Genomic DNA, 21,440 nt, shown 5'->3' with positions numbered 1-21,440 from the left:
ACAGAGTATGCTCCTGATGTTTCTGAAGCCATGCAGGTAGACTGGGCCTCAACCTGTGAACAGTGAGTGGTGATTTTTGCTCTGGACTGTTTGGGGACTATTTTTGTTGTGCAAGCTAGGAGGGTGATTTGTGGGAAGAGGTTTTGCTATCACCCAGGGAGGGAATTTTTGGAAGCAATTTGTTGTGCTTTTGACTTGCAAAACCTATGGCACTCTCCTTTACCTGGCAGTGATATTTTAGACTGCCAGAGGCTTTAACTTTGAGCACGATGAGGAACAATAATGCACAGCTCACTCGGTGGTATCTTGCACTGCAAACCTTCCGTTTCACAGTGGTACACCGACCGGGCAAGTTAAATACTAATGTTGACATTCTTTCCCGGATCCCAGAAAACACTGTCCAACCCCATGCTTATAGGGATAAGCAAGGTTTAAGGGAGGGGGTATGTGACCAGCCAGGTATTCTCCCTGCCCAGGTCCCAGTTAGGACAAAAGAAAATGGAGGAGAAAAGAAATCCCGGAGAGGAATTGGAAAGGGACAGGTAGCTTCTGAGCTTGATAATTACATTGACCACCGGGGGAGCTCAAGAGACCCCTGGAACACTGCTGAGTCACCCAGAGTAGGGCGTTGCCCCAAGGTATTTAAACCTGCAGTTGAGAACAGACAGGGAGGCCAGCTAGGGAGAGGGTTTAAACCTTTTCTCCCTAGAGAGTCCCCTGGGCCAAGCAGGAGCAACCAACCTTCACCCATGGAGCTGCTAGAGGCTGGACAAGCTGAGGAGCTGTTATTTCCAGGAGAACAGCCCATGGAGTATGAGGAGAGTCTGACAGAGTATGCTCCTGATGTTTCTGAAGCCATGCAGGTAGACTGGGCCTCAACCTGTGAACAGTGAGTGGTGATTTTTGCTCTGGACTGTTTGGGGACTATTTTTGTTGTGCAAGCTAGGAGGGTGATTTGTGGGAAGAGGTTTTGCTATCACCCAGGGAGGGAATTTTTGGAAGCAATTTGTTGTGCTTTTGACTTGCAAAACCTATGGCACTCTCCTTTACCTGGCAGTGATATTTTAGACTGCCAGAGGCTTTAACTTTGAGCACTATAGTTTGGAGAACAAGTGCCCTGACCTTTATTTGTGTTTGTGCAACTATCTGCTGGGAAGCAGGCAGAGCTAGCTCTGAGGAAAGCTGGAACCTCAGGTGCAGCTGGGACTAAAATTAGTGCTCACAGAAAGTTTGGACTTTATTTTGTGCTGTTTATTGTTCAATCCTTTTGGCATTTTTGTTTTGATGCTGTTTGAGAATTCTGACAATTCTGCAGCTGTAATAATGAACTACCTACCTTCATGAAAGAATGAGTAAAGTTGAATTATTTGCCTATGAACTTTAATTGTGGTGCATTTGATTTTGGTTCCTGTCTAAGAACAGTTCAGTCCTGCAGGGTGACTCCATCTCGGGTCACACGCTGGTGTTCTATTTTTGTGTTGCCACTTGGAGTGCTGTAGAGCCCTGGTCTGGGCTACAGTGGGCTACAATATGCCTGAGATCTATTTACCTGCACTGTTTTCATTGTATGCTAATAGATCTCATGCATATTCATTGGGGAAATCCTGAAAACCCGACTGGATTGCGGCCCTCGAGGAGGGATTTTGACACCCCTGGCTTAGAAGCTCGATAAGCGGAATATCAAATTTTAATAAAGCCTGTAGTAGGGAATCTACCAAAGAAAAATGGGGAGACCCAAAGATCCACAGTGAAAAGAATCCACCGATGAAAGCAAAAACAAAAAACTGTGGATACAGATGTTCTGGAGATAATTTATTATACACTGACATATAAAAACATGGATTTACCACTGTATTTTTTATCATTGTACTTTTTTCATTGAATTTTCATGTTTTATCCAGAACATCTGTATCCACAGTTTTTTGTTTTTGTTTTCATCGTAGGGCATTTACCACCAGCTAACATATGGTGCAGTTTTGAGAATCATAGCCTCAGGGTTTAAATGTAGGGTTGGAAACTGGTTTCTCATCCCTCCTCACTCTGTATAAGTTCTTTTTCTTTCTCCCGACATCATCCATCCTGGTTTTTCTCACTTACCAGATCTGATTTTCTTCGTTCCTGCTTCTGGGACTCGTCACTTTCACAGGGAAATATTCCACCCATTAATCACTAAGAAACTACCACTTGACACTGTCAGAGTTGCATTTTCCATTTCTCTTTCTATTTACCCCATAGTGCAACCGCTTAAACTGTAAATTGTGTGAGACAAGGAAAGCCCTTATTTATTGCTGCCAGATGGTTTGTCTTTACTGTGTATTGTATATGACTGTTTTGATTTATATTTGCTTTGTATTATGCTACATATACTGCTAGGATAATATGTCTATGGAGTATGGCGACACTTTGAACGTTTGCATATGGTGGGATCAACCACACCCTGGATTCAGGAAAGCCTTTTTCTCTCTCTAGTGACAGGGATATGGCGAAAAAAACTAAGCAACAGTATATATATAGGGCTCCTTTTACTAAGCCGCATTAGGGCATTAACGTGCAGAATAGCGCATGCTAAATTGCCGCGCACGCTAGATGCTAACGCCAGCATTGAGATGGCGTTAGTTCTTTTTTTTTTTATAATTTCTTTATTTATTTTTAAACTTACATCAAGTGTACAGTAAATATCAACCAAATATAATACAACAAATTTTCAATATCATACATCAAGAAGATTTAACCCCCACCCCCCTCCCAAATTCATATACAACGAATAGATAGTAATGAATACGTTACACTTTTCCCAATCTTAATACACATGTGGATTTGGGGGGGGGGGATTTCTTGTTTTTCCATTAAGAATATATAGATGATTGTCGTAAGATATTATTTTCATGTGGTATATATGAGCTGGCGTTAGTTCTAGCCAAAATGCTGCGTGCGCTAAAAACGCCCATCATTTATTGATTTCTTAATAAGAGGGTCATTTCATAAATAATGCACACTATTTTTTTAAATTTACATGTTTTATTTTTTTTTTCAAGTATTTCTTTACAATCCTTCAATATAGTCTCCCTGGGGAGGGAATACATTTATGTATTTACGATGACAATAGAAAGAAATTCAAGTGATGTGTAAAAGTTTTAAATGATGTAATATTGTGTACTTGATGTAAGATGAAAAATGAATAAAGAATTTGGAAAAAAAGAAAAATATAGTCTCCCTGCTTTGCAATGACCGAGTCCCAACGTCCGGGAAGCTTCATTATTCCATCCAAAACACTGTTTTTGTTCAGTTGCCGAATGGCTCGGGTAACGTCAGAAGAAAGCTCTTCCAGAGATGCAAAACGATGTCCACGCATAGGTTGTTTCAACTTTGGAAAAAGGTCAAAGTCTGGTGGACTCATGTCTGGACTGTAGGGAGCAGGAGGTAACACCTCCCAGTCCGAGGACTGGTTTGACCCATCACTGCCTGATGGCAACCATCACTGTTGTGAACAAACATAGTAACATAGTATGTGACAGCAGATAAAGACCTTCATGGTCCATCAAGTCGGCCCAATAAGACGGCAAACATGATGATAAAGGAGGCCAGCGATTCTTAGGAACTAGATAATGGCACCTGGATAACTGCAGCAAATTTATTTTATTTTTCACACTGTTTAAATTGGAGAGTATAAATATCATTGTTTGTCAGAACTGCTATTTTTAACCTAATTTATTCCTTTTCTTCTACACTGAAAGAATAAGACATAAGAAGAGACTTCAAAGGGCTTAAGAACATAAGAATTGCCCTACTAGAAATGACCGAAGGTCCATCAAGCCCAGTATCCCAACCCAGGTCCCAAGTACCTGGCAGAAACCCAAAGAGTAGCAACATTCCAGAGCTGAGATTGTGATGTCATAATGCCTCATTCCACCAATGCCTAAGAGCCAACCTCACCAGTGATGTCACAATGGCTTGATTTGTCACATATACTTGGCTCATATAAGAATTGCCCTACTAGAACTGACCGAAGGTCCATCAAGCCCAGTATCCCAACCCAGGTCCCAAGTACCTGGTAGAAACCCAAAGAGTAGCAACATTCCAGAGCTGAGATTGTGATGTCATAATGTCTCATTCCACCAATGCCTAAGAGCCAACCTCATCAGTGATGTCACAATGGCTCAATTGTTCTATTCTTGGCTCACATGAGAACATAAGAATGACCATACTGGGACAGACCGAAGGTCCATCAAGCCCAGTATCCTGTTTCCAACAGTGGCCAACCCAGGTACCAAGTACCTAGCTAGATCCCAAGTAGTAAAACGGATTTTATGCTGCTTTTCCAAGGAATAAGCAGTGGTTTTCCCCAGGCTTTCTCAATAATTACATTAAATTAGAGATTTCTATTCTGCCATTACCTTGCGGTTCAAGACGGATTATAAAAGAGATAAAAAACTGAGGGTTACAATGGAAGAACATTTGTCCTTTCTAGAGAGGTAAAGAGTAGGTTATGTAGTTTCTGTGTGGCGGGAAGAGGGAGAGGGAAGGATGGTAAGTTTGAAATTAGGGCTGTTTCAGGGATTTCTTGAAGAGTATGGCCTATGGACTCTTTTTTAGGAAATTATCCAAGCTTTTATTAAATCCTCCTAAGCTAACTGATTTCATCACATTCTCCGGCAACAAATTCCAGAGTTTAATTACATATTGTGTGAAAAAATATTTTCTCCAGTTTGTTTTAAATCTACCACTTAGTAGCTTCATCACATGCCCCCTAGTCCTAGTATCTGTGGAAAGAGTACTCTATTTTATCAATCTCTATCATATCATCCCTGAGCCATCTCTTCTCCAAGTTGAAGAACCCTAGCCGCTTTAGTCGTCCCATCTTTTTTATCATTTTGACGCCCTTCACTGTACCATTTCTAATTCCGCTATATCATTTTTGAGATACTGCAACCAGAATTGCATTATAACATTTTAATCTTTGTTTTCTATTCCTTTCCTGATAATTCCTAATATTTTATTCACTTTCTTCACCACTGACACACGTTGAGCTGTCAATGTATCCTCAACAATGACACCTAGATCCTTTTCTTGGACAGTGACTTTAGTTTGGGTTCCTCTTTCCCACATGCATCACTTTGCACTTGCTCACATTAAACGTCATCTGCCATTTTGATGCCCAGTCTCACAAGATCCTCTTGCAATTTTTCACAATCCTTTTGCAATTTAATAACTTTGAACAACGTTGTGTCATCAGCAAATTTAATTATTTCACTAGTTATTCCCATCTCTAGATTATTGACAAATATGCTAAAAAGCAGCAGTCCCAACACAGGCCCTTGGGGGAAACCCCACTATTTACCCTTCTGCATTGAGAATATTGACCATTTAAACCTATTCTGTTTTCTGCCTTTCATCCAATTCTAAATCCATAATAAGACATTTTGTTGAAAATTCTATACAAAAATCCTTTATTTGTCTTCAAAAGTGAGCCGGTTGATATTGTGTATTTGGATTTTCAAAAGGCATTTGACAAAGTACCTCATGAAAGACTTCTTTTTTTTTTTAATTCTTTATTCATTTTTAATCTTTCAACAAGTGTACAATATAAGTAATACATAGATTTACTAACAACACTTGATAAATCTATCAAGATAATAACAAATGTATATGTATCTAAACCCTTCTGAGTCATGGCATAGGAGGTAATTAGTAATTAGGACTAAACAGGACAAGTTTCTGTAGCTAGAGTCTAAGAGAATCCTAGTGGCACCATTTACAGAATCCGGCCCATAATGTCTCTGTACAGGTCATTGGCCATGTCTCACTTGGCGACTGAGTTCAGTTCTTGAGGCCATAACTCACTAAGGCACTGGTTCTGAACCCAATCCTCAGGGCACACCTAGCCAGATGGATTTTCAGAATATTCACAACAAATATCCATGAGAGATTTACATAGCAAGGAGGCAGTACATGCAAATCTACCTCATGCATATTTATTATGGATATCCTGAAAATCCAGCTGGCTTGATGTATCATGAGGACTGAGTTGAGAACCACTGAACTAAGGACATAAAGAGGTTAGAGTTGATTCAAAGGAGAGAAACCAAAATAGAAGATATGTGACAAGAGACGAAATTTTAAATATTTAACTCTACAGGAAAGGAGAGACAGATTTTTCAGTGACTTGAAACTTATAAAACAAAGCAGCGGTTTCACATTAGAAGAAACTCTAGAACAAGAGACTACAAAAACAACTTCAGGAAATGTGTCTTTAGGAAAAGAGTGCTCGATGCCTGAAATGTCCTCCCAAAGGAGATGCCAGAGTCAAAAAATGATGCTGGAATTCAAAAAGGAGTGAGCTAAACACAGTGGATCCCTAAAAGACACCTTGACTCAAAACAGCTGAAAAATGACTCTTGTGCTTTACCTAACAAACCACGGAGATGGTAACTGGCACTGGACAGACTGGATGGACCATATCAGGTTTTGTCTGCCATCATCCACTATGTCCCTATGTTCATAATGATACAAAGTCAGCATAATACAATGGGTGAAGCAAATGGATTGGACTAAATAAGGGGGTGTCTCGTGGAAGGAAAATTGTATGTACAATTAATAAAGTATGTCTCGGTCTTGGTTACAGGGTGTGTGGCAACTTGCTTTGCCCAGGGATTTACATAAATATTAAGGAAGTAATTTTTCATAATCCCCTCTTGTTTGTTTCTGTCTCCAAAAAAGAAAATAATAATTGTGACCTCACTAACCTATTGACATGTCTTGATGTGTAGATTTGTAAACTAGAACCAGCTGCTTGTGTAAGTTCAGCAGCTACACATGGAATTGCTAACCTTCTGCTTCCATGTGTAAGAACATAAGAGTTGCCATCTCCGGATCAGACCCTGGGTCCATCAAGTCCGGTGCCCTGGCATAGATTAAGTCTCCATGTCACTGTATGCTTCCCAAGGGAGATGTGCACCTAATATACCCTTACCCGTGTCACTCTATGCCACTCCTAAGGAGATGTGCATCTAGTTTACTCTTAAATCCTAGAACGGTGGATTCTGCAATTACTTCCTCTGGGAGAGCATTCCAGGTGTCCGCCACTCGCTGCATGAAACAGAACTTCCTGATATTCGTCCTGGACCTGTCCCCCCCTCAGCTTCAGTCTATGTCCTCTAGTCCGTGTCACACTGGACATTGTAAATAGCTGCTTTCCCTGCTCTATTATGTCGGATCCTTTTAATATTTTGAAAGTCTCGATCAGATCCCCTCGCAGTCTCCTCTTCTCAAGGGAGAACAATCCCAGTCTCCTAAGTCGTTCCTCGTAGTTCACGTTCTCCATACCAATTCACTAGCTTCGTTGCTCGTCTCTGCACCCTCTCTAGCAGTTTTATATCCTTTAGGATATAAAACTGCTAGAACTTACCGGTACATAGAAAATATTGTGATGATGCCGCTTTGTTTGTGCACATGTAAAATTTGATAAATGGCTGCTCTCGCTATATATATCAACAAATATATAGGCAGTCTTTCAATTCCTTATATGGATTTTATAAAAGCCTCTGGGCTAGATGCACTAACATGAGCGATCATCGTTAAACCTTTAGCGACAATCGCTTTTACTGACCCGATGCACAAAATGGCTCACCACGTGTTTTTCCCCTCGATTGCCTATTTTCTGATCCGGCCATGCAAATTAGTTAAAACCCCATGCACAGTAGGCATGCGATTGATGCACTAACATTGCTTGGCTATGTAAAAAGAAAAAAAAAGCCAGGGATTTTAGCTACCGGAAGAAACCAAGTGGTCTAGTCCTGCCAGTAACTCCGCTCTTCTGGTCAAAATCTCCTTACAGTCCCCTCTCTGAAAATTATTGGAACAAGAAGAGCTGACATATTCTCTGTGATGGGACCTCAATGGTGGAACGCCCTGCCACAATACATCAGAAATGAAAAAGACGTTACAACATTCAAAAAACTTTTAAAATCTTATTTATTTAGAGATGCTTTCAATATTTTAATGTTTAGTGAGATTCCAAATCATGCTGTGGTTTAACTTCCCCTTACCCTTTTGTTTTTTCCATTCCTTCTACCCTAAATTGAAAATTTGTAACTTTTATTCTTTCCCTCCCAACTCATGTTTGTTTTTGATGAAAGTATATTGTTAAATGTTTGTTTCTTTTTATTATACTCTATTTTGATTTTGTACATCGCTTAGTGATTCTAATAGGCGATTTATCAAATTTATTAATAAACTTAAACTTGAAACTTAACAACAGGTCTGCCAGGGGTTTTTTCATTTTTTTTCAATGTCACAGATATTTTGCATGTGTTACACACACAAAATATTTGTCCCATAAAAAAAAGCCTCAATGAGCGATTGATCTGTCAGGTTTGCACCTCCGTGCATATTATTTGCATGCAAACTTGGTAACACATCGATCACTGGTATACAATCTGACAGAGAATCAGCAAACAGTGATCCAATCGGTATTACCGACTGACTTTAGTGCAGGGGTCTCAAAGTCCCTCCTTGAGGGCCGAATCCAGTCGGGTTTTCAGGATTTCCCCAATGAATATGCATTGAAAGCAGCGCATGCACATAGATCTCATGCAGATTCATTGGGGAAATCCTGAAAACCCAACTGGATTGTGGCCCTCAAGGAGGGACTTTGAGATCCCTGCTTTAGTGCATCTAGCCCTCTGTGTTTAGCAGAGCCTTTTGTAAAATACCATCAGAATTGACACCTCAGTTCCAATATCATTGTTATAAGTAAAGTTGAGCTTCATGTGTAGTACTGTTTTTATTGTAAGTTGCTTAGTTTCAAGCGGAATATACATTTTATAAATAAATAAATGTAAACTATTGTCGGGCATCTTTTGAAAGCTGTTCAAGAAAGTCCTGAATAATTATAGCAACTAATATTTTATTTCCCTGTTTCTTCTGAACAGGTCCTAGAAGAGATTGGCGATCAGGAGAATAACATTGAAGCTCTTAGACAGGCCATTAAGGATAAAGAAACGGCACTGAAGGTGGCTCAGACTAGGCTGTATCATAGATCATACAGGCCACACATTGAGCTCTGCAAAGACTCACCTCAATTCAGGTATACAAAGCTAAAACATTATCCCTTATGCTGTTGTAGCTGAAAGAGATAGAGATTGGAGGCACATTATTACCCTGGGTTGGCCACCGTTGGAAACCAGTTGAAATACTGAAAAGAATCGACAACTTAAACTGACCATTTTTGTAAACCAAATGCAAGTCTGTCTTTTAAAATGTTTCTCTTTTTGTAACTATAGAAGAAAAAGAGGACTCTTAAGGGGGGCATTTTCTAAGAAGCATCTGACTTAGGGCCCCTTTTATCAAGCTGTGCTAGAGGTTTTTAGCACAAACTGGCGCAGTAAATGCTCCAAAACTCCAAGAATTCCTAAGAATGTCAGAGCACTTAACTTACCGGGGGGGGGTGGGGGGGGGAGAGCTTTAACAAACTCAGTTGGAAAAAATTAAAATTAAATGGGTGATAGGCGCCTATCTTAGGGGCGATTAAGCGCCCATCGCATGGTGCCTAACAACACCTAATGCCAAACTAGGAGTGTTTAGGGCTGCAGAAGGACTTAGGCACCATTAGTCTCTATTCTCTAAAACAGAGGTTCCCAACCCTGTCCTGGAGGCCAGTCGGGTTTTCAGGATAGCCCTAATGAATATGCATGAGAGAGATCTGCATAGAATGGAGGTGTCAGGCATGCAAATCTGCTCCATGCATATTCATTAGGGCTATCCTGAAAACCCGACTGGCCTAGTGGTCCTCCAGGACAGGGTTGGGAACCACTGCTCTAAAAGACATAGGTGCTTATAATGTTGTCCTTTAAAATCCTAAGTCTAAGTTTTAAGTTGGGCGTGATTCTGTAATAGGCCCCTATCTTTTTTACAGAATTTCCCCTTAAGTACACTTAAAGCTTTTGTTTAATTTTTCAACTTTGCCAGGTATCCTGACCTGGACATTTTCATGACATAGGCCACCTTAGGTGTTATTTATCAGCCTCTTCCCAGCAGAAAACAGTGCTGCCCATATATCTCAGTCCTGCTTATGCTCCAAAATGAGAGGTTTTTATGCATGCAAACACCGGACCAGTGGGATAGAACAATAAATCATGTCTGCGCTGGCGGTACAAGGCTCTGATAAAGTCCAGAACATAACAGGCCTGATTGAATCTTTTAATGTTGGACATAATGGGCCCCTGAAGGGGAAATGTCACTTGTCCTGGAAGCACACCTAATCATTCTTGCTTTCTGGACATCAATAATGAATTTACATGAGATTTGCATGCATTGGAGACCCAGTGTATGCAAATCTTTCCTATGCATATTTATGTGATCATCTGGAAAGCCAGACTGGTTGGGTATGTTTCCAGAATTATGTTAATCAGGTTTTTGCCCTGTAGTTCCCTCAAAAATCTATTGAGAGTCGATATTCATAGCGATTTAAATGGCCAGAAATGGATCCTGGATGGTTAAATCACCTGTTTGGGGCTAACCACTCATTTTCAATGGCATTTAATCAGTTAGGCCCTGATTCTCTAACCGACGCTGTTATTGGCAGCTGCCAATCGCATGTCAGTCACGAAATGGTGCCACCTCCGGCAAAGGTAGGCGCTGGAAATATAGGCCAAGGTTTTCCAGGCCTGCCTTTATTTATCTATTTATTTATTTGATTATTGTAATGTCATCTACCTCAGTATTACAAAAATCTGGTCCAGAATACTGCAGCGAAACTGATTTTTGGGAAACGTAAGTTCGATCATGTGACACTGTTGGTTCAGAGTCTTCATTGGTTCCTGTTTATTTTAGAGTTCGGTTTAAATGTGCTTGTGTTATTTTTAAAATTCTTTATGGTATCTTCACTCCTCTAGTTCCTTTATCCTGGAATCTTTACAGATTCTCTTTTGCAAGGGACAACCAACAATACAAATTATCTCTCCCTTCCAGAAAAGGGATTAGAGGAGTTGAGATTTTTGGCCAATCTTTGATTTTTAAGTTTTCTCAACTTTGGAACAATCTTCCGTTCCTTATAAGAAGCTCTGGTTCTCTTCTATTTTTTCGTATGCTTTTGAAAACTACTTTATTTACTAAACATTTTGGAAATGAATTCTTTTCAAAATTTTTATTTTATGGTTTATATTTTTTTAAGTTAACTATTGTAAACCGGGTCGAGCTTTCTTAGAATGAAGACTTGGTATATAAAGCCAAGTATTAGATTAGATTAGATTTTAAAAATTTCTAAATGGTTTACATAATTTTACATACATAATGCTATAAAACAAATAAGATCAGACAGACATAAGCAAATAATCCTCAGAAAATCAACTATAAAAATGAAAGCCAAAAAGGCTTCTACAGAGAATCAGGAAAATTCTTCAACAAGCTGCAATCATAAAGAATCATTGTTTAGGAAAAGGCAAATAACTGCCTCTTAAGTCGTTTTCTAAAACTGCCCCTTTCACAGCATTTTCGTAATTGGCTGACAAGTGAATTCCACAGTTTAACCCCTGCACAGTAGAAGGTCATTTTCTGGTCTCAACATATTTTGGATTAACATTTGTTTTCAATAAGGCTCCATTAGCACTTTACAGCAATTCCAGCTTCCAGTGGCGTTAGCGCCATAAAGGCCTACTGAGACCCAATTTTTTAGGTGTTGATAAGTGCCTCGAAAATCTGTGAAAACTTCATTGAAATGGCATTTTTCATTGAGCTTGAATGCCTACTGAAAACCAACGCCATTTAGAGAATACGGGCCTTAGTGCCGCTCAAATTAACAAGTTAGCGCTGAACTGAAAACCATCTATTTTGGGGGTGTTCTGGGGTGGAGAAGGCACTTGGCTGGTTAAATGCCAGTACTTAGCACTTAAGCAGCCAGGTTAACCACATAAATAGCGCAAGGTAACCCGTAGCTGGTGAAATGTTGAAATACTTAACTGGCTATGTGTTAGCTGACTCCTCAGACCCGGAAAGTCAGTGCTGGAGCTTGGACATGGCCCAGCATTAAATTTCCAGGTTTAATGCCGGTGGTGGCGAACCGAATGCTGATCATCACCAGCTGAATCTCAAGCCCTTTCTCTTTACTATTTCCTTCCTTAGAGTGGAACGGCTAGTATCATAAATGCAAGTCAAAAGTATGCAGTCTCGTGGGATAATGAACCTCACTAATTGCTCAACAAGCTACACGGTGCTAAGGACATGACAGTCCAGCATGCACCGTGTCCTGTGTCCAGCCAACAGCGCTGTTTTTAATGGCTTGTCTTTATAGTTGATACAATTAGTAGCGCCCAGTAAATGAGATGTTCAGCTCACATCATAGCAATCTCCTGCGTGCAGTAATTCAGTGGTTAATCAGTTTAGCTGCAAACTTATAGAAGATAATCCTTTCAAGGATTTTCCATGTGCTAAGCCAGTTTCATATAAGGAAAAGAGCCCTTAATGTTGCCTGGCTGTGCACACGGGAGCTTAAAAGAAGGGATGCACTGTTTTATGGAGGGACATAGCTTTTATAAGATAGGTCCTTATTGGAATCCTGTTTAGGTAAAACTAACCCCCCTCCCCTGCTCCACAGATACTCCCTTGGCTTCTGTACTGAATCAGTAAAGCCAAATAAGCCTGTCAAATTCTGTTAGTTCCACTGCCTGTATGCGGTGAACGAGACATGTTTAAACTCAGTGAACAAGAAAATGTCAAACAAACTGGGTATTCTTTAAGTGAAAGTCAAGCATGGTACCTTCCTCAAAGAAGAGCTGGATGCCTTTTGCTTTTAGGAAAAGGGATTAGATGTCATAAAAAGATTCAGGGATGAGGGTTGCAGTACGCAATTCTTTCTCTTTAGAAACACAAAGCTCTTAAAAAACTTAGCTTAGTGCTAATTTAATATCATTTATTTATTTCACCTCCTATACTCCCGAAGCCCAAATAAATCCCACAGTCTGTAGGGTTTGCAGTGATTCCCTCAATACTAAAAGCATTTTTGGGCAGCTTGCAAAGAAAAACTCCCTGCAGCAGGACCTGGGCTGGAGTGTGATGGAGAGGCCAGGTCCAGGGCAGGATGGTCCAGATAGGCTGGGAACAAGAACCAGGACAGGAACAGAAGGCAGATTGTGCAACAGGGAATTCAAGCAGATATTAAATAGTGTGTGTTGGGCGCAGGGGTATAACCAGTCAACTGTTTTGGGGGACGCATGCATTTACTCCATCCCATTAAAAATAATACTTAGCTGACAGGGAAGCCGAAGCCTCGCTACTCTACCACCTAAAGAGATTTGTTGCCTGAGCCCCCCCCCCCCCTCCTTCTCTTGTTGCTGGAGAAAAGAGGAGGTTTGTCGGCATGCCTAGGGTTACCAGATGTCTGGGAAAACCCGGACATGTCTTCTTTTTAGAGGAATGTCTGGGTTCCTGGACGGACTTTCCAAAACCCGGCAGTTAGTCCGGGTTTTGGAAAGCCCTGATGAGCTCTGGCCGCTTCTGGAGGGCCTCTGAACATGCACAGATGATGTCACACACACCCTTGCATGTTCGAGGCCCTCCAGATGCAGCCAGAGCTCGTCGGGGAAGCAGAGGCTTTGAGAGGGTAGGGCTGGGGCTGGGGGTGGGACTTGAGGCACATTTGGGTATGGCTGGAGGTGGAACAAGGCGGGATGGGGCAGAATGGGCAGGGCTATGCGTCTGGGTTCATGAGGCTCCAAATATGGGAATCCTAGGCATGCCTCCAGCTACTGACACCTGATCTCCTATGAACATAAGAATTGCCACTGCTGGGTCAGACTAGTGGTCCATCGTGCCCAGCAGACCTAGGTCAAAGACCAGTGCCCTAACTGAGACTAGCCCTACCTGCGTACGTTCTGGTTCAGAAGGAACTTGTCTAGCTTTGTCTTGAATCCCTGGAGGGAGTTTTCCCCTATGACAGACTCCGGAAGAGCGTTCCAGTTTTCCACCACTCTCTGGGTGAAGAAGAACTTCCTTACGTTTTACGGAATCTATCCCCTTTCAACTTTAGAGAGTGCCCTCTTGTTCTCCCTACCTTTGAGAGGGTGAACAACCTGTCCTTATCTACTAAGTCTATCCCCTTCAGTACCTTGAATGTTTCGATCATGTCCTCTCTCAGTCTCCTCTATTCGAGGGAGAAGAGGCCCAGTTTCTCTAGCCTCTCTAGCATTCTCAGTTTGCACAAGAGCTGAGCATGCTCGGGGAGTGCCGACATTGGCAGCTTCAGCAACACAAGCAGGAGGGGAATGGCTCAGGCAGTGAATCTTTGTGGTTGGCAGGGCTTCGACATCCCTGCCAGCCATTGAGTCCAAATGACAAATTATTGCAATGATTAGACACCATTTATCCAATGAAAGTACTCTCATACATAGTGGGGAGGGGGAGGGTATAAAGTTATATTAAAGATTTGATTAATAGATATGACTTTTTGATTAAAATATTTGTAGGAAGGGTGGGTGGGGAGGGTTTAAATTTATGTTTTTAAGATGAAGTTATAAGAAATACAAGTGATGTTTTTAAGGTTAAATGATGCAATATTGTGTTTTTGATGTAAGATGGAAAAACAAATAAAGAATTTGAAAAAAACAACAAAAAAAAACAGCAGCAAAAGTACTTGGCAAAGCAGTTAGAAAGCCAAGAGAATCATCCTTTTACCTGATGCGTTTCTCTTGGCTTTTTGACTGCTTTACCAAGTGCTTTTGCCTTTACAACCACTTTGACCATTGTTCTCTGAGGAAGGCGTTTAGATCCACCGAAACTAGGATCCTGGTTCAGACTTTAAACAAATAAAGGTTTGTTTTGGAAGGACATCTTCCTTGCCTTTTCTTTTTGTACTGTGAATTTTCTAAGGCAAGGATTTCTCTGTCTATTCGTATGTATTCTACACCTATTAGTAGAACCGTACTCCACCACGAGGGGGTCCACAATATGATAAAAACATTTAAATACCTATAAGAATATAAGAATTGCCTTACTGGGACAAACCAAAAGTCCATCAAGCCCAGCATCCTGGAGTCCCAAGTACCTAGCTAGATCCCAAGTAGTAAAACAGATTTTATGCTGCTTATCCTAGGAATAAGCAGTGGATTTTCCCTAGCCATCTCAATAATAGCCTATGAACCTTTTTAAAACCCTGCTAAGCTAACTGATTTCACCACATTCTCCAGGAATGAATTCTAGAGTTTAATTTCACATTGTGTGAAGAAATATTTTCTCCGGTTTGTTTTAAATATACTACTTAGTAACTTCATCGCATGCCCCCTAGTCCTAGTATTTTTGGAAAGAGTTAAAAAGCAATTCACATCTACCCTTTCCACTCCACTCAACATTTTATAGACCTTTATCATATCACCCCTGAGCTGGGGGGGGGAGCACGATGGTGCCTTTTTTCCTCTCTGCTTCCCCCCGTACCTCTTTAAATGTTCGGTGGTGTGAGTATCATCTTCCACTTGCTTGCTTGCGCTGGGGTCGGCTCCCTTCTGACATTAGGGAGCTGACACTGGCACGGCAGTGGGTGGATAATGCTGCTCGTATCAGCAAATATTTCAAGATGTACGCGCAAGTGGCAGGGGGCGCGCACGGTGCAGGGATGCCGGGTGTCACTGCCACAAGCACCAACCTCCCTCGCTACGCCATCGACCACAGGTACAGAAAGGCAGGTGGCTCTTTTGTGGGTTACTTTGGCATTCTATAAAGGAGCCTGGGCACACAGGGAGTTCAGCCATGAGTCGATATGAGGCACCCAGTTATGGAATTACTCCCAGAGTGACTTCTCTACAGCCAAAATGTACCTGCAAAATGATTTTTCAAAAGCTCTTATGCACTCAGCATCCACTGCAGTTCTCTTTGAAAGCCTTGAAACAGCTCCTGTGCTTTTTGCTTGAGCTCAGCTGTGTTCAAAAGGGTTTCATGCATTACCTTCCACTAAACAGGACTGTGATTGCTTTAGAGTCTTTTGTTCTATTAACTATATCAGTCCTGGATTTATTGCAGACTATTCTCCCTGTTATTGAACATTATGAAAATGCTGGAAATGAGTTTTTGAAACCTCACAGATCTCTTCTTCTTTTAATCACAGCCGGCTCAGAAGTTTACTCGGAACAACATCTGTTTAAACCACATTAGTCCACTGAAAGATCACAACCTGTATGATTCCAGTTCATAGAATTCAAACATCACTTACGTTCATATCATAGTTGATGGATTCAAAATGCTTCACATGATCCTAATAGCTTCCAAATGTTCAGGGGAACGGCTCAGAATACTTTTCAAATTTGAAAGCAATAACTGAGCAGGATAAAATGTTTTTTTGCAGGGAGAGGAATGCTGCTTATGAGCTCCTGCAGAGTAGCTAGAATAAGAACCTGAGACGTGGCAGTGTTATCAGTAAGATAATGGCTTGTGGTGCAGTCAGGGGTAAGGTAGGATTTCACGTGCTGTACCTGACAGTGAAGCGGAACCAGCTTCTATTTACACTGAGGAACCTGGAGATAATCTAGGCTCCCTGGTAAAATGGATCGTAATTATTATACTTTCAGCATGGTGATAAATCACAATGACAGAACATCTGTCCCAAACAGGGCAAGTCTGAAGACAAAGATTGCTTTCTTACAGTCTTGCTGTGGATTTCCGGTTTTTATTGTGGTCTGACAATTTTCTTCTGCTCCTATGGATTTCCATCTCAGTCCGAAGAGCTTCATCATTGCGAGTCTTCATTTGCAACCATCAGGCAGTTTTTAACCCTCTTCTGTCAAGTTCAGCCATAACATCAACAGTTCTTAGCCAGGAGTTGCAGACCAGTTATCTCTGAAACCTGCTCTACTGATACTTTTTGAACAGCCCTCGTACGTGAATCAGTAGATGTCATCTTTGAGAGACAGCAGGGACTCCCATGTTGATCAAAAACTGTGAATGCTTTTCTGCATCCTACCAAACTGCGTAACTTGGGGAAGCAGACGGGCAAAGTTAAGCTACAGCGAAAAGAAAAAAGCAGCCAGAAGAACCAACTAGTGGCTGGCAAAAGGATGTTTCGGCAGCTGGACAAATGTTTTTACTTGTAGGCAATCTTTTTGCATTGAAATTCCTATCTCAAGGTGTATCTTGCTCTTCTTACAAAGACCGAATGTGCCCCTGATGCTGGCACTCTAGCTGCCAAAACATATCAGGCTTTGACAAAATCACCTTTGCTGTAAGACCTTCCTAACGAATGCTAAGAAGTTCTTCTTTACCCAATGTGTGGTGGACACCTGGTATGCGCTTCGAGAGGGCGTAATAGGGCAGAGTACGGTACTGGGGTTCAAGAAAGGATTGGACAATTTCCTGCTGGAAAAGGGGATAGAGGGTCCTGGACCTGTTGGGCCGCCACATGAGCGGACTGCTGGGCACGATGGACCTCAGGTCTGACCCAGCGGAGGCATTGCTTATGTTCTTATGACCTTGCCTTGATAGATAGTTTCTCAAATAAATCCTGTTATCAGACACTAGTTAGTGCTTCTGGCTTCTTTTTTCCCTTTCTCCTCCATACAGAAATAGTACAAATTCCTAAAGGTTTGGACAAATTCATGGAGGAAAAGTTCATAGTCTGTTATTAAGTCATGGGGGAAGCCACTGCTTGCATGGAATGTTGCTACTCTTTGGGGTTTGGCCAGATATTAGTTACCTGGATTGGCCACCATGAGAATGGGTTACTGGGCTTGATTGACCTTTGGTCTGACCCAGTAAGGCCATTGTTATGTTCTTATAGTACCTTCAGACTGGCCACTCACCTTGTGTTTTTGATGATGGTTATCAATATCTTTTATTTCCTTCAACTTGCAGATTGATTAGTGAAGTCGAAGAAATCCTTGCTTCCATAGAGGCTCTGAAACGCAAGCTGGAAGAAGCTGAGCAGTCACTGAAGAACCTGGAAGATACACGGATGTCTCTAGAAAAGGAGATCGCTGTTAAAACCAACAGTCTGTTTATTGACAGAGAAAAGTGCATGACCCATCGCACTCGCTATCCCACTATAATGAAACTGTTAGGCTATGACTAGTGACTAGCTTGGAAGGAGAACAGAAATGTTAAACTTTTTAGTGAAATTTTACACTCGGTAGATAACAGGATAAGATTGTTTATCTGTAGTGCAGTGCTTTAATTTATTGTATGAGAGGGATCTGTGGTAGGGTTACCAGAAGTACGGATTTACCCAGACATGTCCTCTTTTCAGAGGACTGTCTGGGCATCCGGATGGCTTTTCAAATGCTGGCACTTTGTCCGGGTTTTGAAAATCTGTTGAGATCGGTGCCAGTCTGGAGTGCATTAACGCATGTGCGGATGTGACAGCACATGCATGCGACACTCCAAATTCAGCCCGAAGAGACAAGGTTTGCGTGGGGCTGGGATTGGAGGGCAGAATGGGGTGGGGCCACACATCCTCTTTTTCCAGTTGCAAAATCTGGTAACCCGGATAGAGATAACACCTAGAAATGAGATTCTAATTAGTAACAGCTTGTACATGCATAAAGATTGAGTACTGAGGTCCGATACATAAAAGATTCTGTTGTAAAGAAAGTCTCCTGCTGATGCACAAAAGGGTTATCCATGGCTGCTACCTATCATCAGTAGTAGCCACCAAGAATCCTCCGCTAATGCATTATAAGGAGCTCATTAGTATTCTATGTAATGCAAAGCAGAGAAATGTGTTGTTTCCCATGCAAACTTTACCGAGAGGTTCTGAGCTGCCATAGTCTTAATTTCCCGTCAGTACCTGAACGCTGATTGGCTCAGGCACTGACAGGAAAGTAAGGCTGTGGCAGTCCATCCTGCCAGCAAAGGCCCTGGCAACCATTAGAAAAAAAAAACCAACCCCTCCCTCCAACCGATCCCCTCATGTATGCCCCCAAGCCCCTCTAATGCCATCCCGTCCCTCCTCATGCTGAGCCCCCCTCCCTCCTGATGCTGCTCCCAAGTCCCTCCCTCCTGTCTCAGCCCCCGCTGTCTAGACCCCGCCACACACCCCAACCTCCTTACCTTCTAATGAAGACTGGCAGGAGGGATGCCCACTCCCTCCTGCTGGCAGGCCTGTCTCTTCAAAATAGTGGGCCCTAACCCTTTCCAGTGCATCTTTGAGGAGGGGCCTTATGTGCCTGAGCCAATCAGGGCATTAGGCCCCTTCCGGTACATCCCAGGATGCATCAGGAAGGGGTAGGCTCGTCATTTTGTCGATCTTCACTTTAAAGGTACGGGGAGACATGAGTGGGTTGGGGGGAGGCCCCTTGTTGGGGTGGGTGGTTGTTGGCGCGGCAGCAGCAGAAGAAAGTGGGCATCTTTTCTGCTTATTAAAAAAAAGTACAAGGGGTGGTAACTTTTTTTTTTTTAATGGGCACATCTGGGCTCTCCCCCTGCCCTGAAGCCACTCAGCTGTTTGGGACAAGGAGAGCATCTAGCTTAACAGGAGGGAGGAGCTGTGCCTAGTGAGTGTTATGAGCAAGCGCCAGGCACAGTTCCCCTCCCCCCCCCTTTTTGTGTGCATATAATGTGCATGCTCTATTGTGCTAAGCATTGCTAGCATGCTGCCTGTGGTGTCCGAGCTTTGTGCCTCTGGCCCTGAGAGTTTTTCTAGGGCAAACATAAATACAGAGCCTTTTCCATCTACTGAACAGCTAAATAATTCTCACAGTATTGCTTGTAACATCTAAAGATCATCTTTCAGCAACCAAAGGAATGCATTTTTGTGAAATCCCTGTTTAATTTTGGGCATTAGTTTAAACCTTACTCAAACTTTGACCATAAATGTTAAAAATAATGCACACTGTGGTTTAATGTCACTTAGGCCTGTATGAGGAGGCAAAGCAAGCCAAAAACAATTCATGACCCTGTCCTCAGTACTTATCCAGGAGAGAAACATCACTATGACATTTCTTATTGATCTGGGTAATATTTTTGTTAAAAGCACTAAACTCCTATAAACTCTACTTCCGGTTCCTGACCACAACTCTGAATATTGTAGAAACAGTGAGACCCGGGAGTTTAATGTCTCTCTCCCATTTCAGTCTTTCTTTAATCTTGACAAGGCTCAAAAGTTTTTATTCTAAACAGCACGAGCCAATACAATAAAAAAATACTCTCCCAGTAGAGGTGGTGGCAACAAAGACTGTGTCTGAGTTCAAGAAAGCATGGGACAGACATGTGGGATGTCTCAGGGAGAGCAGGAGATAGTGGATGCTGCAGATGGGCCATTTGGCCTTTTATTTTCCATGACATAATCACCAAGTAGGACCAAGAGCGAATCGGGTTATATGTGACTCTTGTTAGATACTATTACACTTCAAGAAAACGTGGGTCAGGCACGTGGGATCTCTCAGGGAAAGGAGGAGATAGTGGATGCTGCATATGAGCAGACTGGATCGACCGTTTTACCCTTATTTGCCATCATGTTTCTATGATTTCATTTGTATTGTCCACAGAAAGATGAAGGTTTCAGGATATCTGTTTTAATAACAGCATCCAAGTGCATCATGCTAATATTTTGCTCAACACGAGGTTACATAAAACATCTGACTTAATATTTGGCCGGATGGTCAGCATTTCTAAGGAGGGGAGAATTTAATGCTGACTATCCAGCACTGGTATCCAGATTTAGCAGTGACTGCTAGTGCTGGATTACTAACCAGATAAAATTAAGACTGTCTTTGTTGTTTCAACTCAGGATCATTATCCAGTTAAGCAATTAGGGTTACCATATGGCTCCAGAAAAAGGAGGATGGATTGAGACATCCGGGTTTTACATCCATTGAAAGCAGAGGAAGTAAAATCTGGATGTCTCATTCCATCCTCTTTTTTCTGGAGCCATATGGTAACCCATTTCTCAATGGCATTATGTTACCCAGAGACATGATTTGGAGACCTGAGAGGTCCTGCTGTCTGCCACATTTGCTCAACCTATAATATCACCCTAAGAGATTGTCAGTGACCTTCCTCCTTTACTCGTACCCAGCACAGAAGAGCATTCGGCAGAAACTGAGTGGCATCTTTTTCTACAAAGGAAGGAGGGTGCTCTTTTTGCAAAATGTGTGCATTATTTTGAAAGTGTGCTTGGTCATTTTTCTCATTTTCAAACCCTTTTTTTATCATTTCTCATTCATTAAAAATATTTTATTTTAAAACATTTTATTGAAGGAATCAAATAAATTTACAATAATACAATAAATATTCATTACAATTAAATTCAAATATTCCATAAATAGTTTTATCATTCCTCCAAAATATATTTTCCATATTACCTATTCATAATACCATACCTTTCTCCCCTTCCCCCTTCCCACCCTTTCCCAGTCCCCCTAAATTTTATTTCCAATTATAACAGTGTAATAAATTAATTATACAAATATGCAGTTCAAGAAATTCCAACTATTACCATCATCAATCATATTCCCTTCCCACCCCCAGAA

General features: G+C 41.6%; 1 protein-coding gene across 1 annotated transcript in view; it reads left to right on the top strand.

Moving 5' to 3' along the window:
- TEKT4 (tektin 4) overlaps window positions 1-21,206 on the top strand; it is a 52,039-nt gene extending 30,833 nt beyond the window's left edge. The window contains exons 5-6 of the mRNA XM_033914063.1: window positions 8,931-9,085; window positions 17,827-21,206. Of these exons, the coding sequence (XP_033769954.1) occupies window positions 8,931-9,085; window positions 17,827-18,043 (372 nt within the window). The 3' untranslated portion in view covers window positions 18,044-21,206. The remainder of the gene's footprint in view (window positions 1-8,930; window positions 9,086-17,826) is intronic.
- Window positions 21,207-21,440: the final 234 nt, after the last annotated feature.

Source organism: Geotrypetes seraphini, chromosome 11 (assembly GCF_902459505.1).
Source record: "Geotrypetes seraphini chromosome 11, aGeoSer1.1, whole genome shotgun sequence".
Classification (NCBI taxonomy): Eukaryota; Metazoa; Chordata; class Amphibia; order Gymnophiona; family Dermophiidae; genus Geotrypetes; species Geotrypetes seraphini.
The sequence above is the reverse complement of the archived record's forward strand: the minus strand, read 5'-3'. Positions and strand labels throughout refer to the sequence as shown.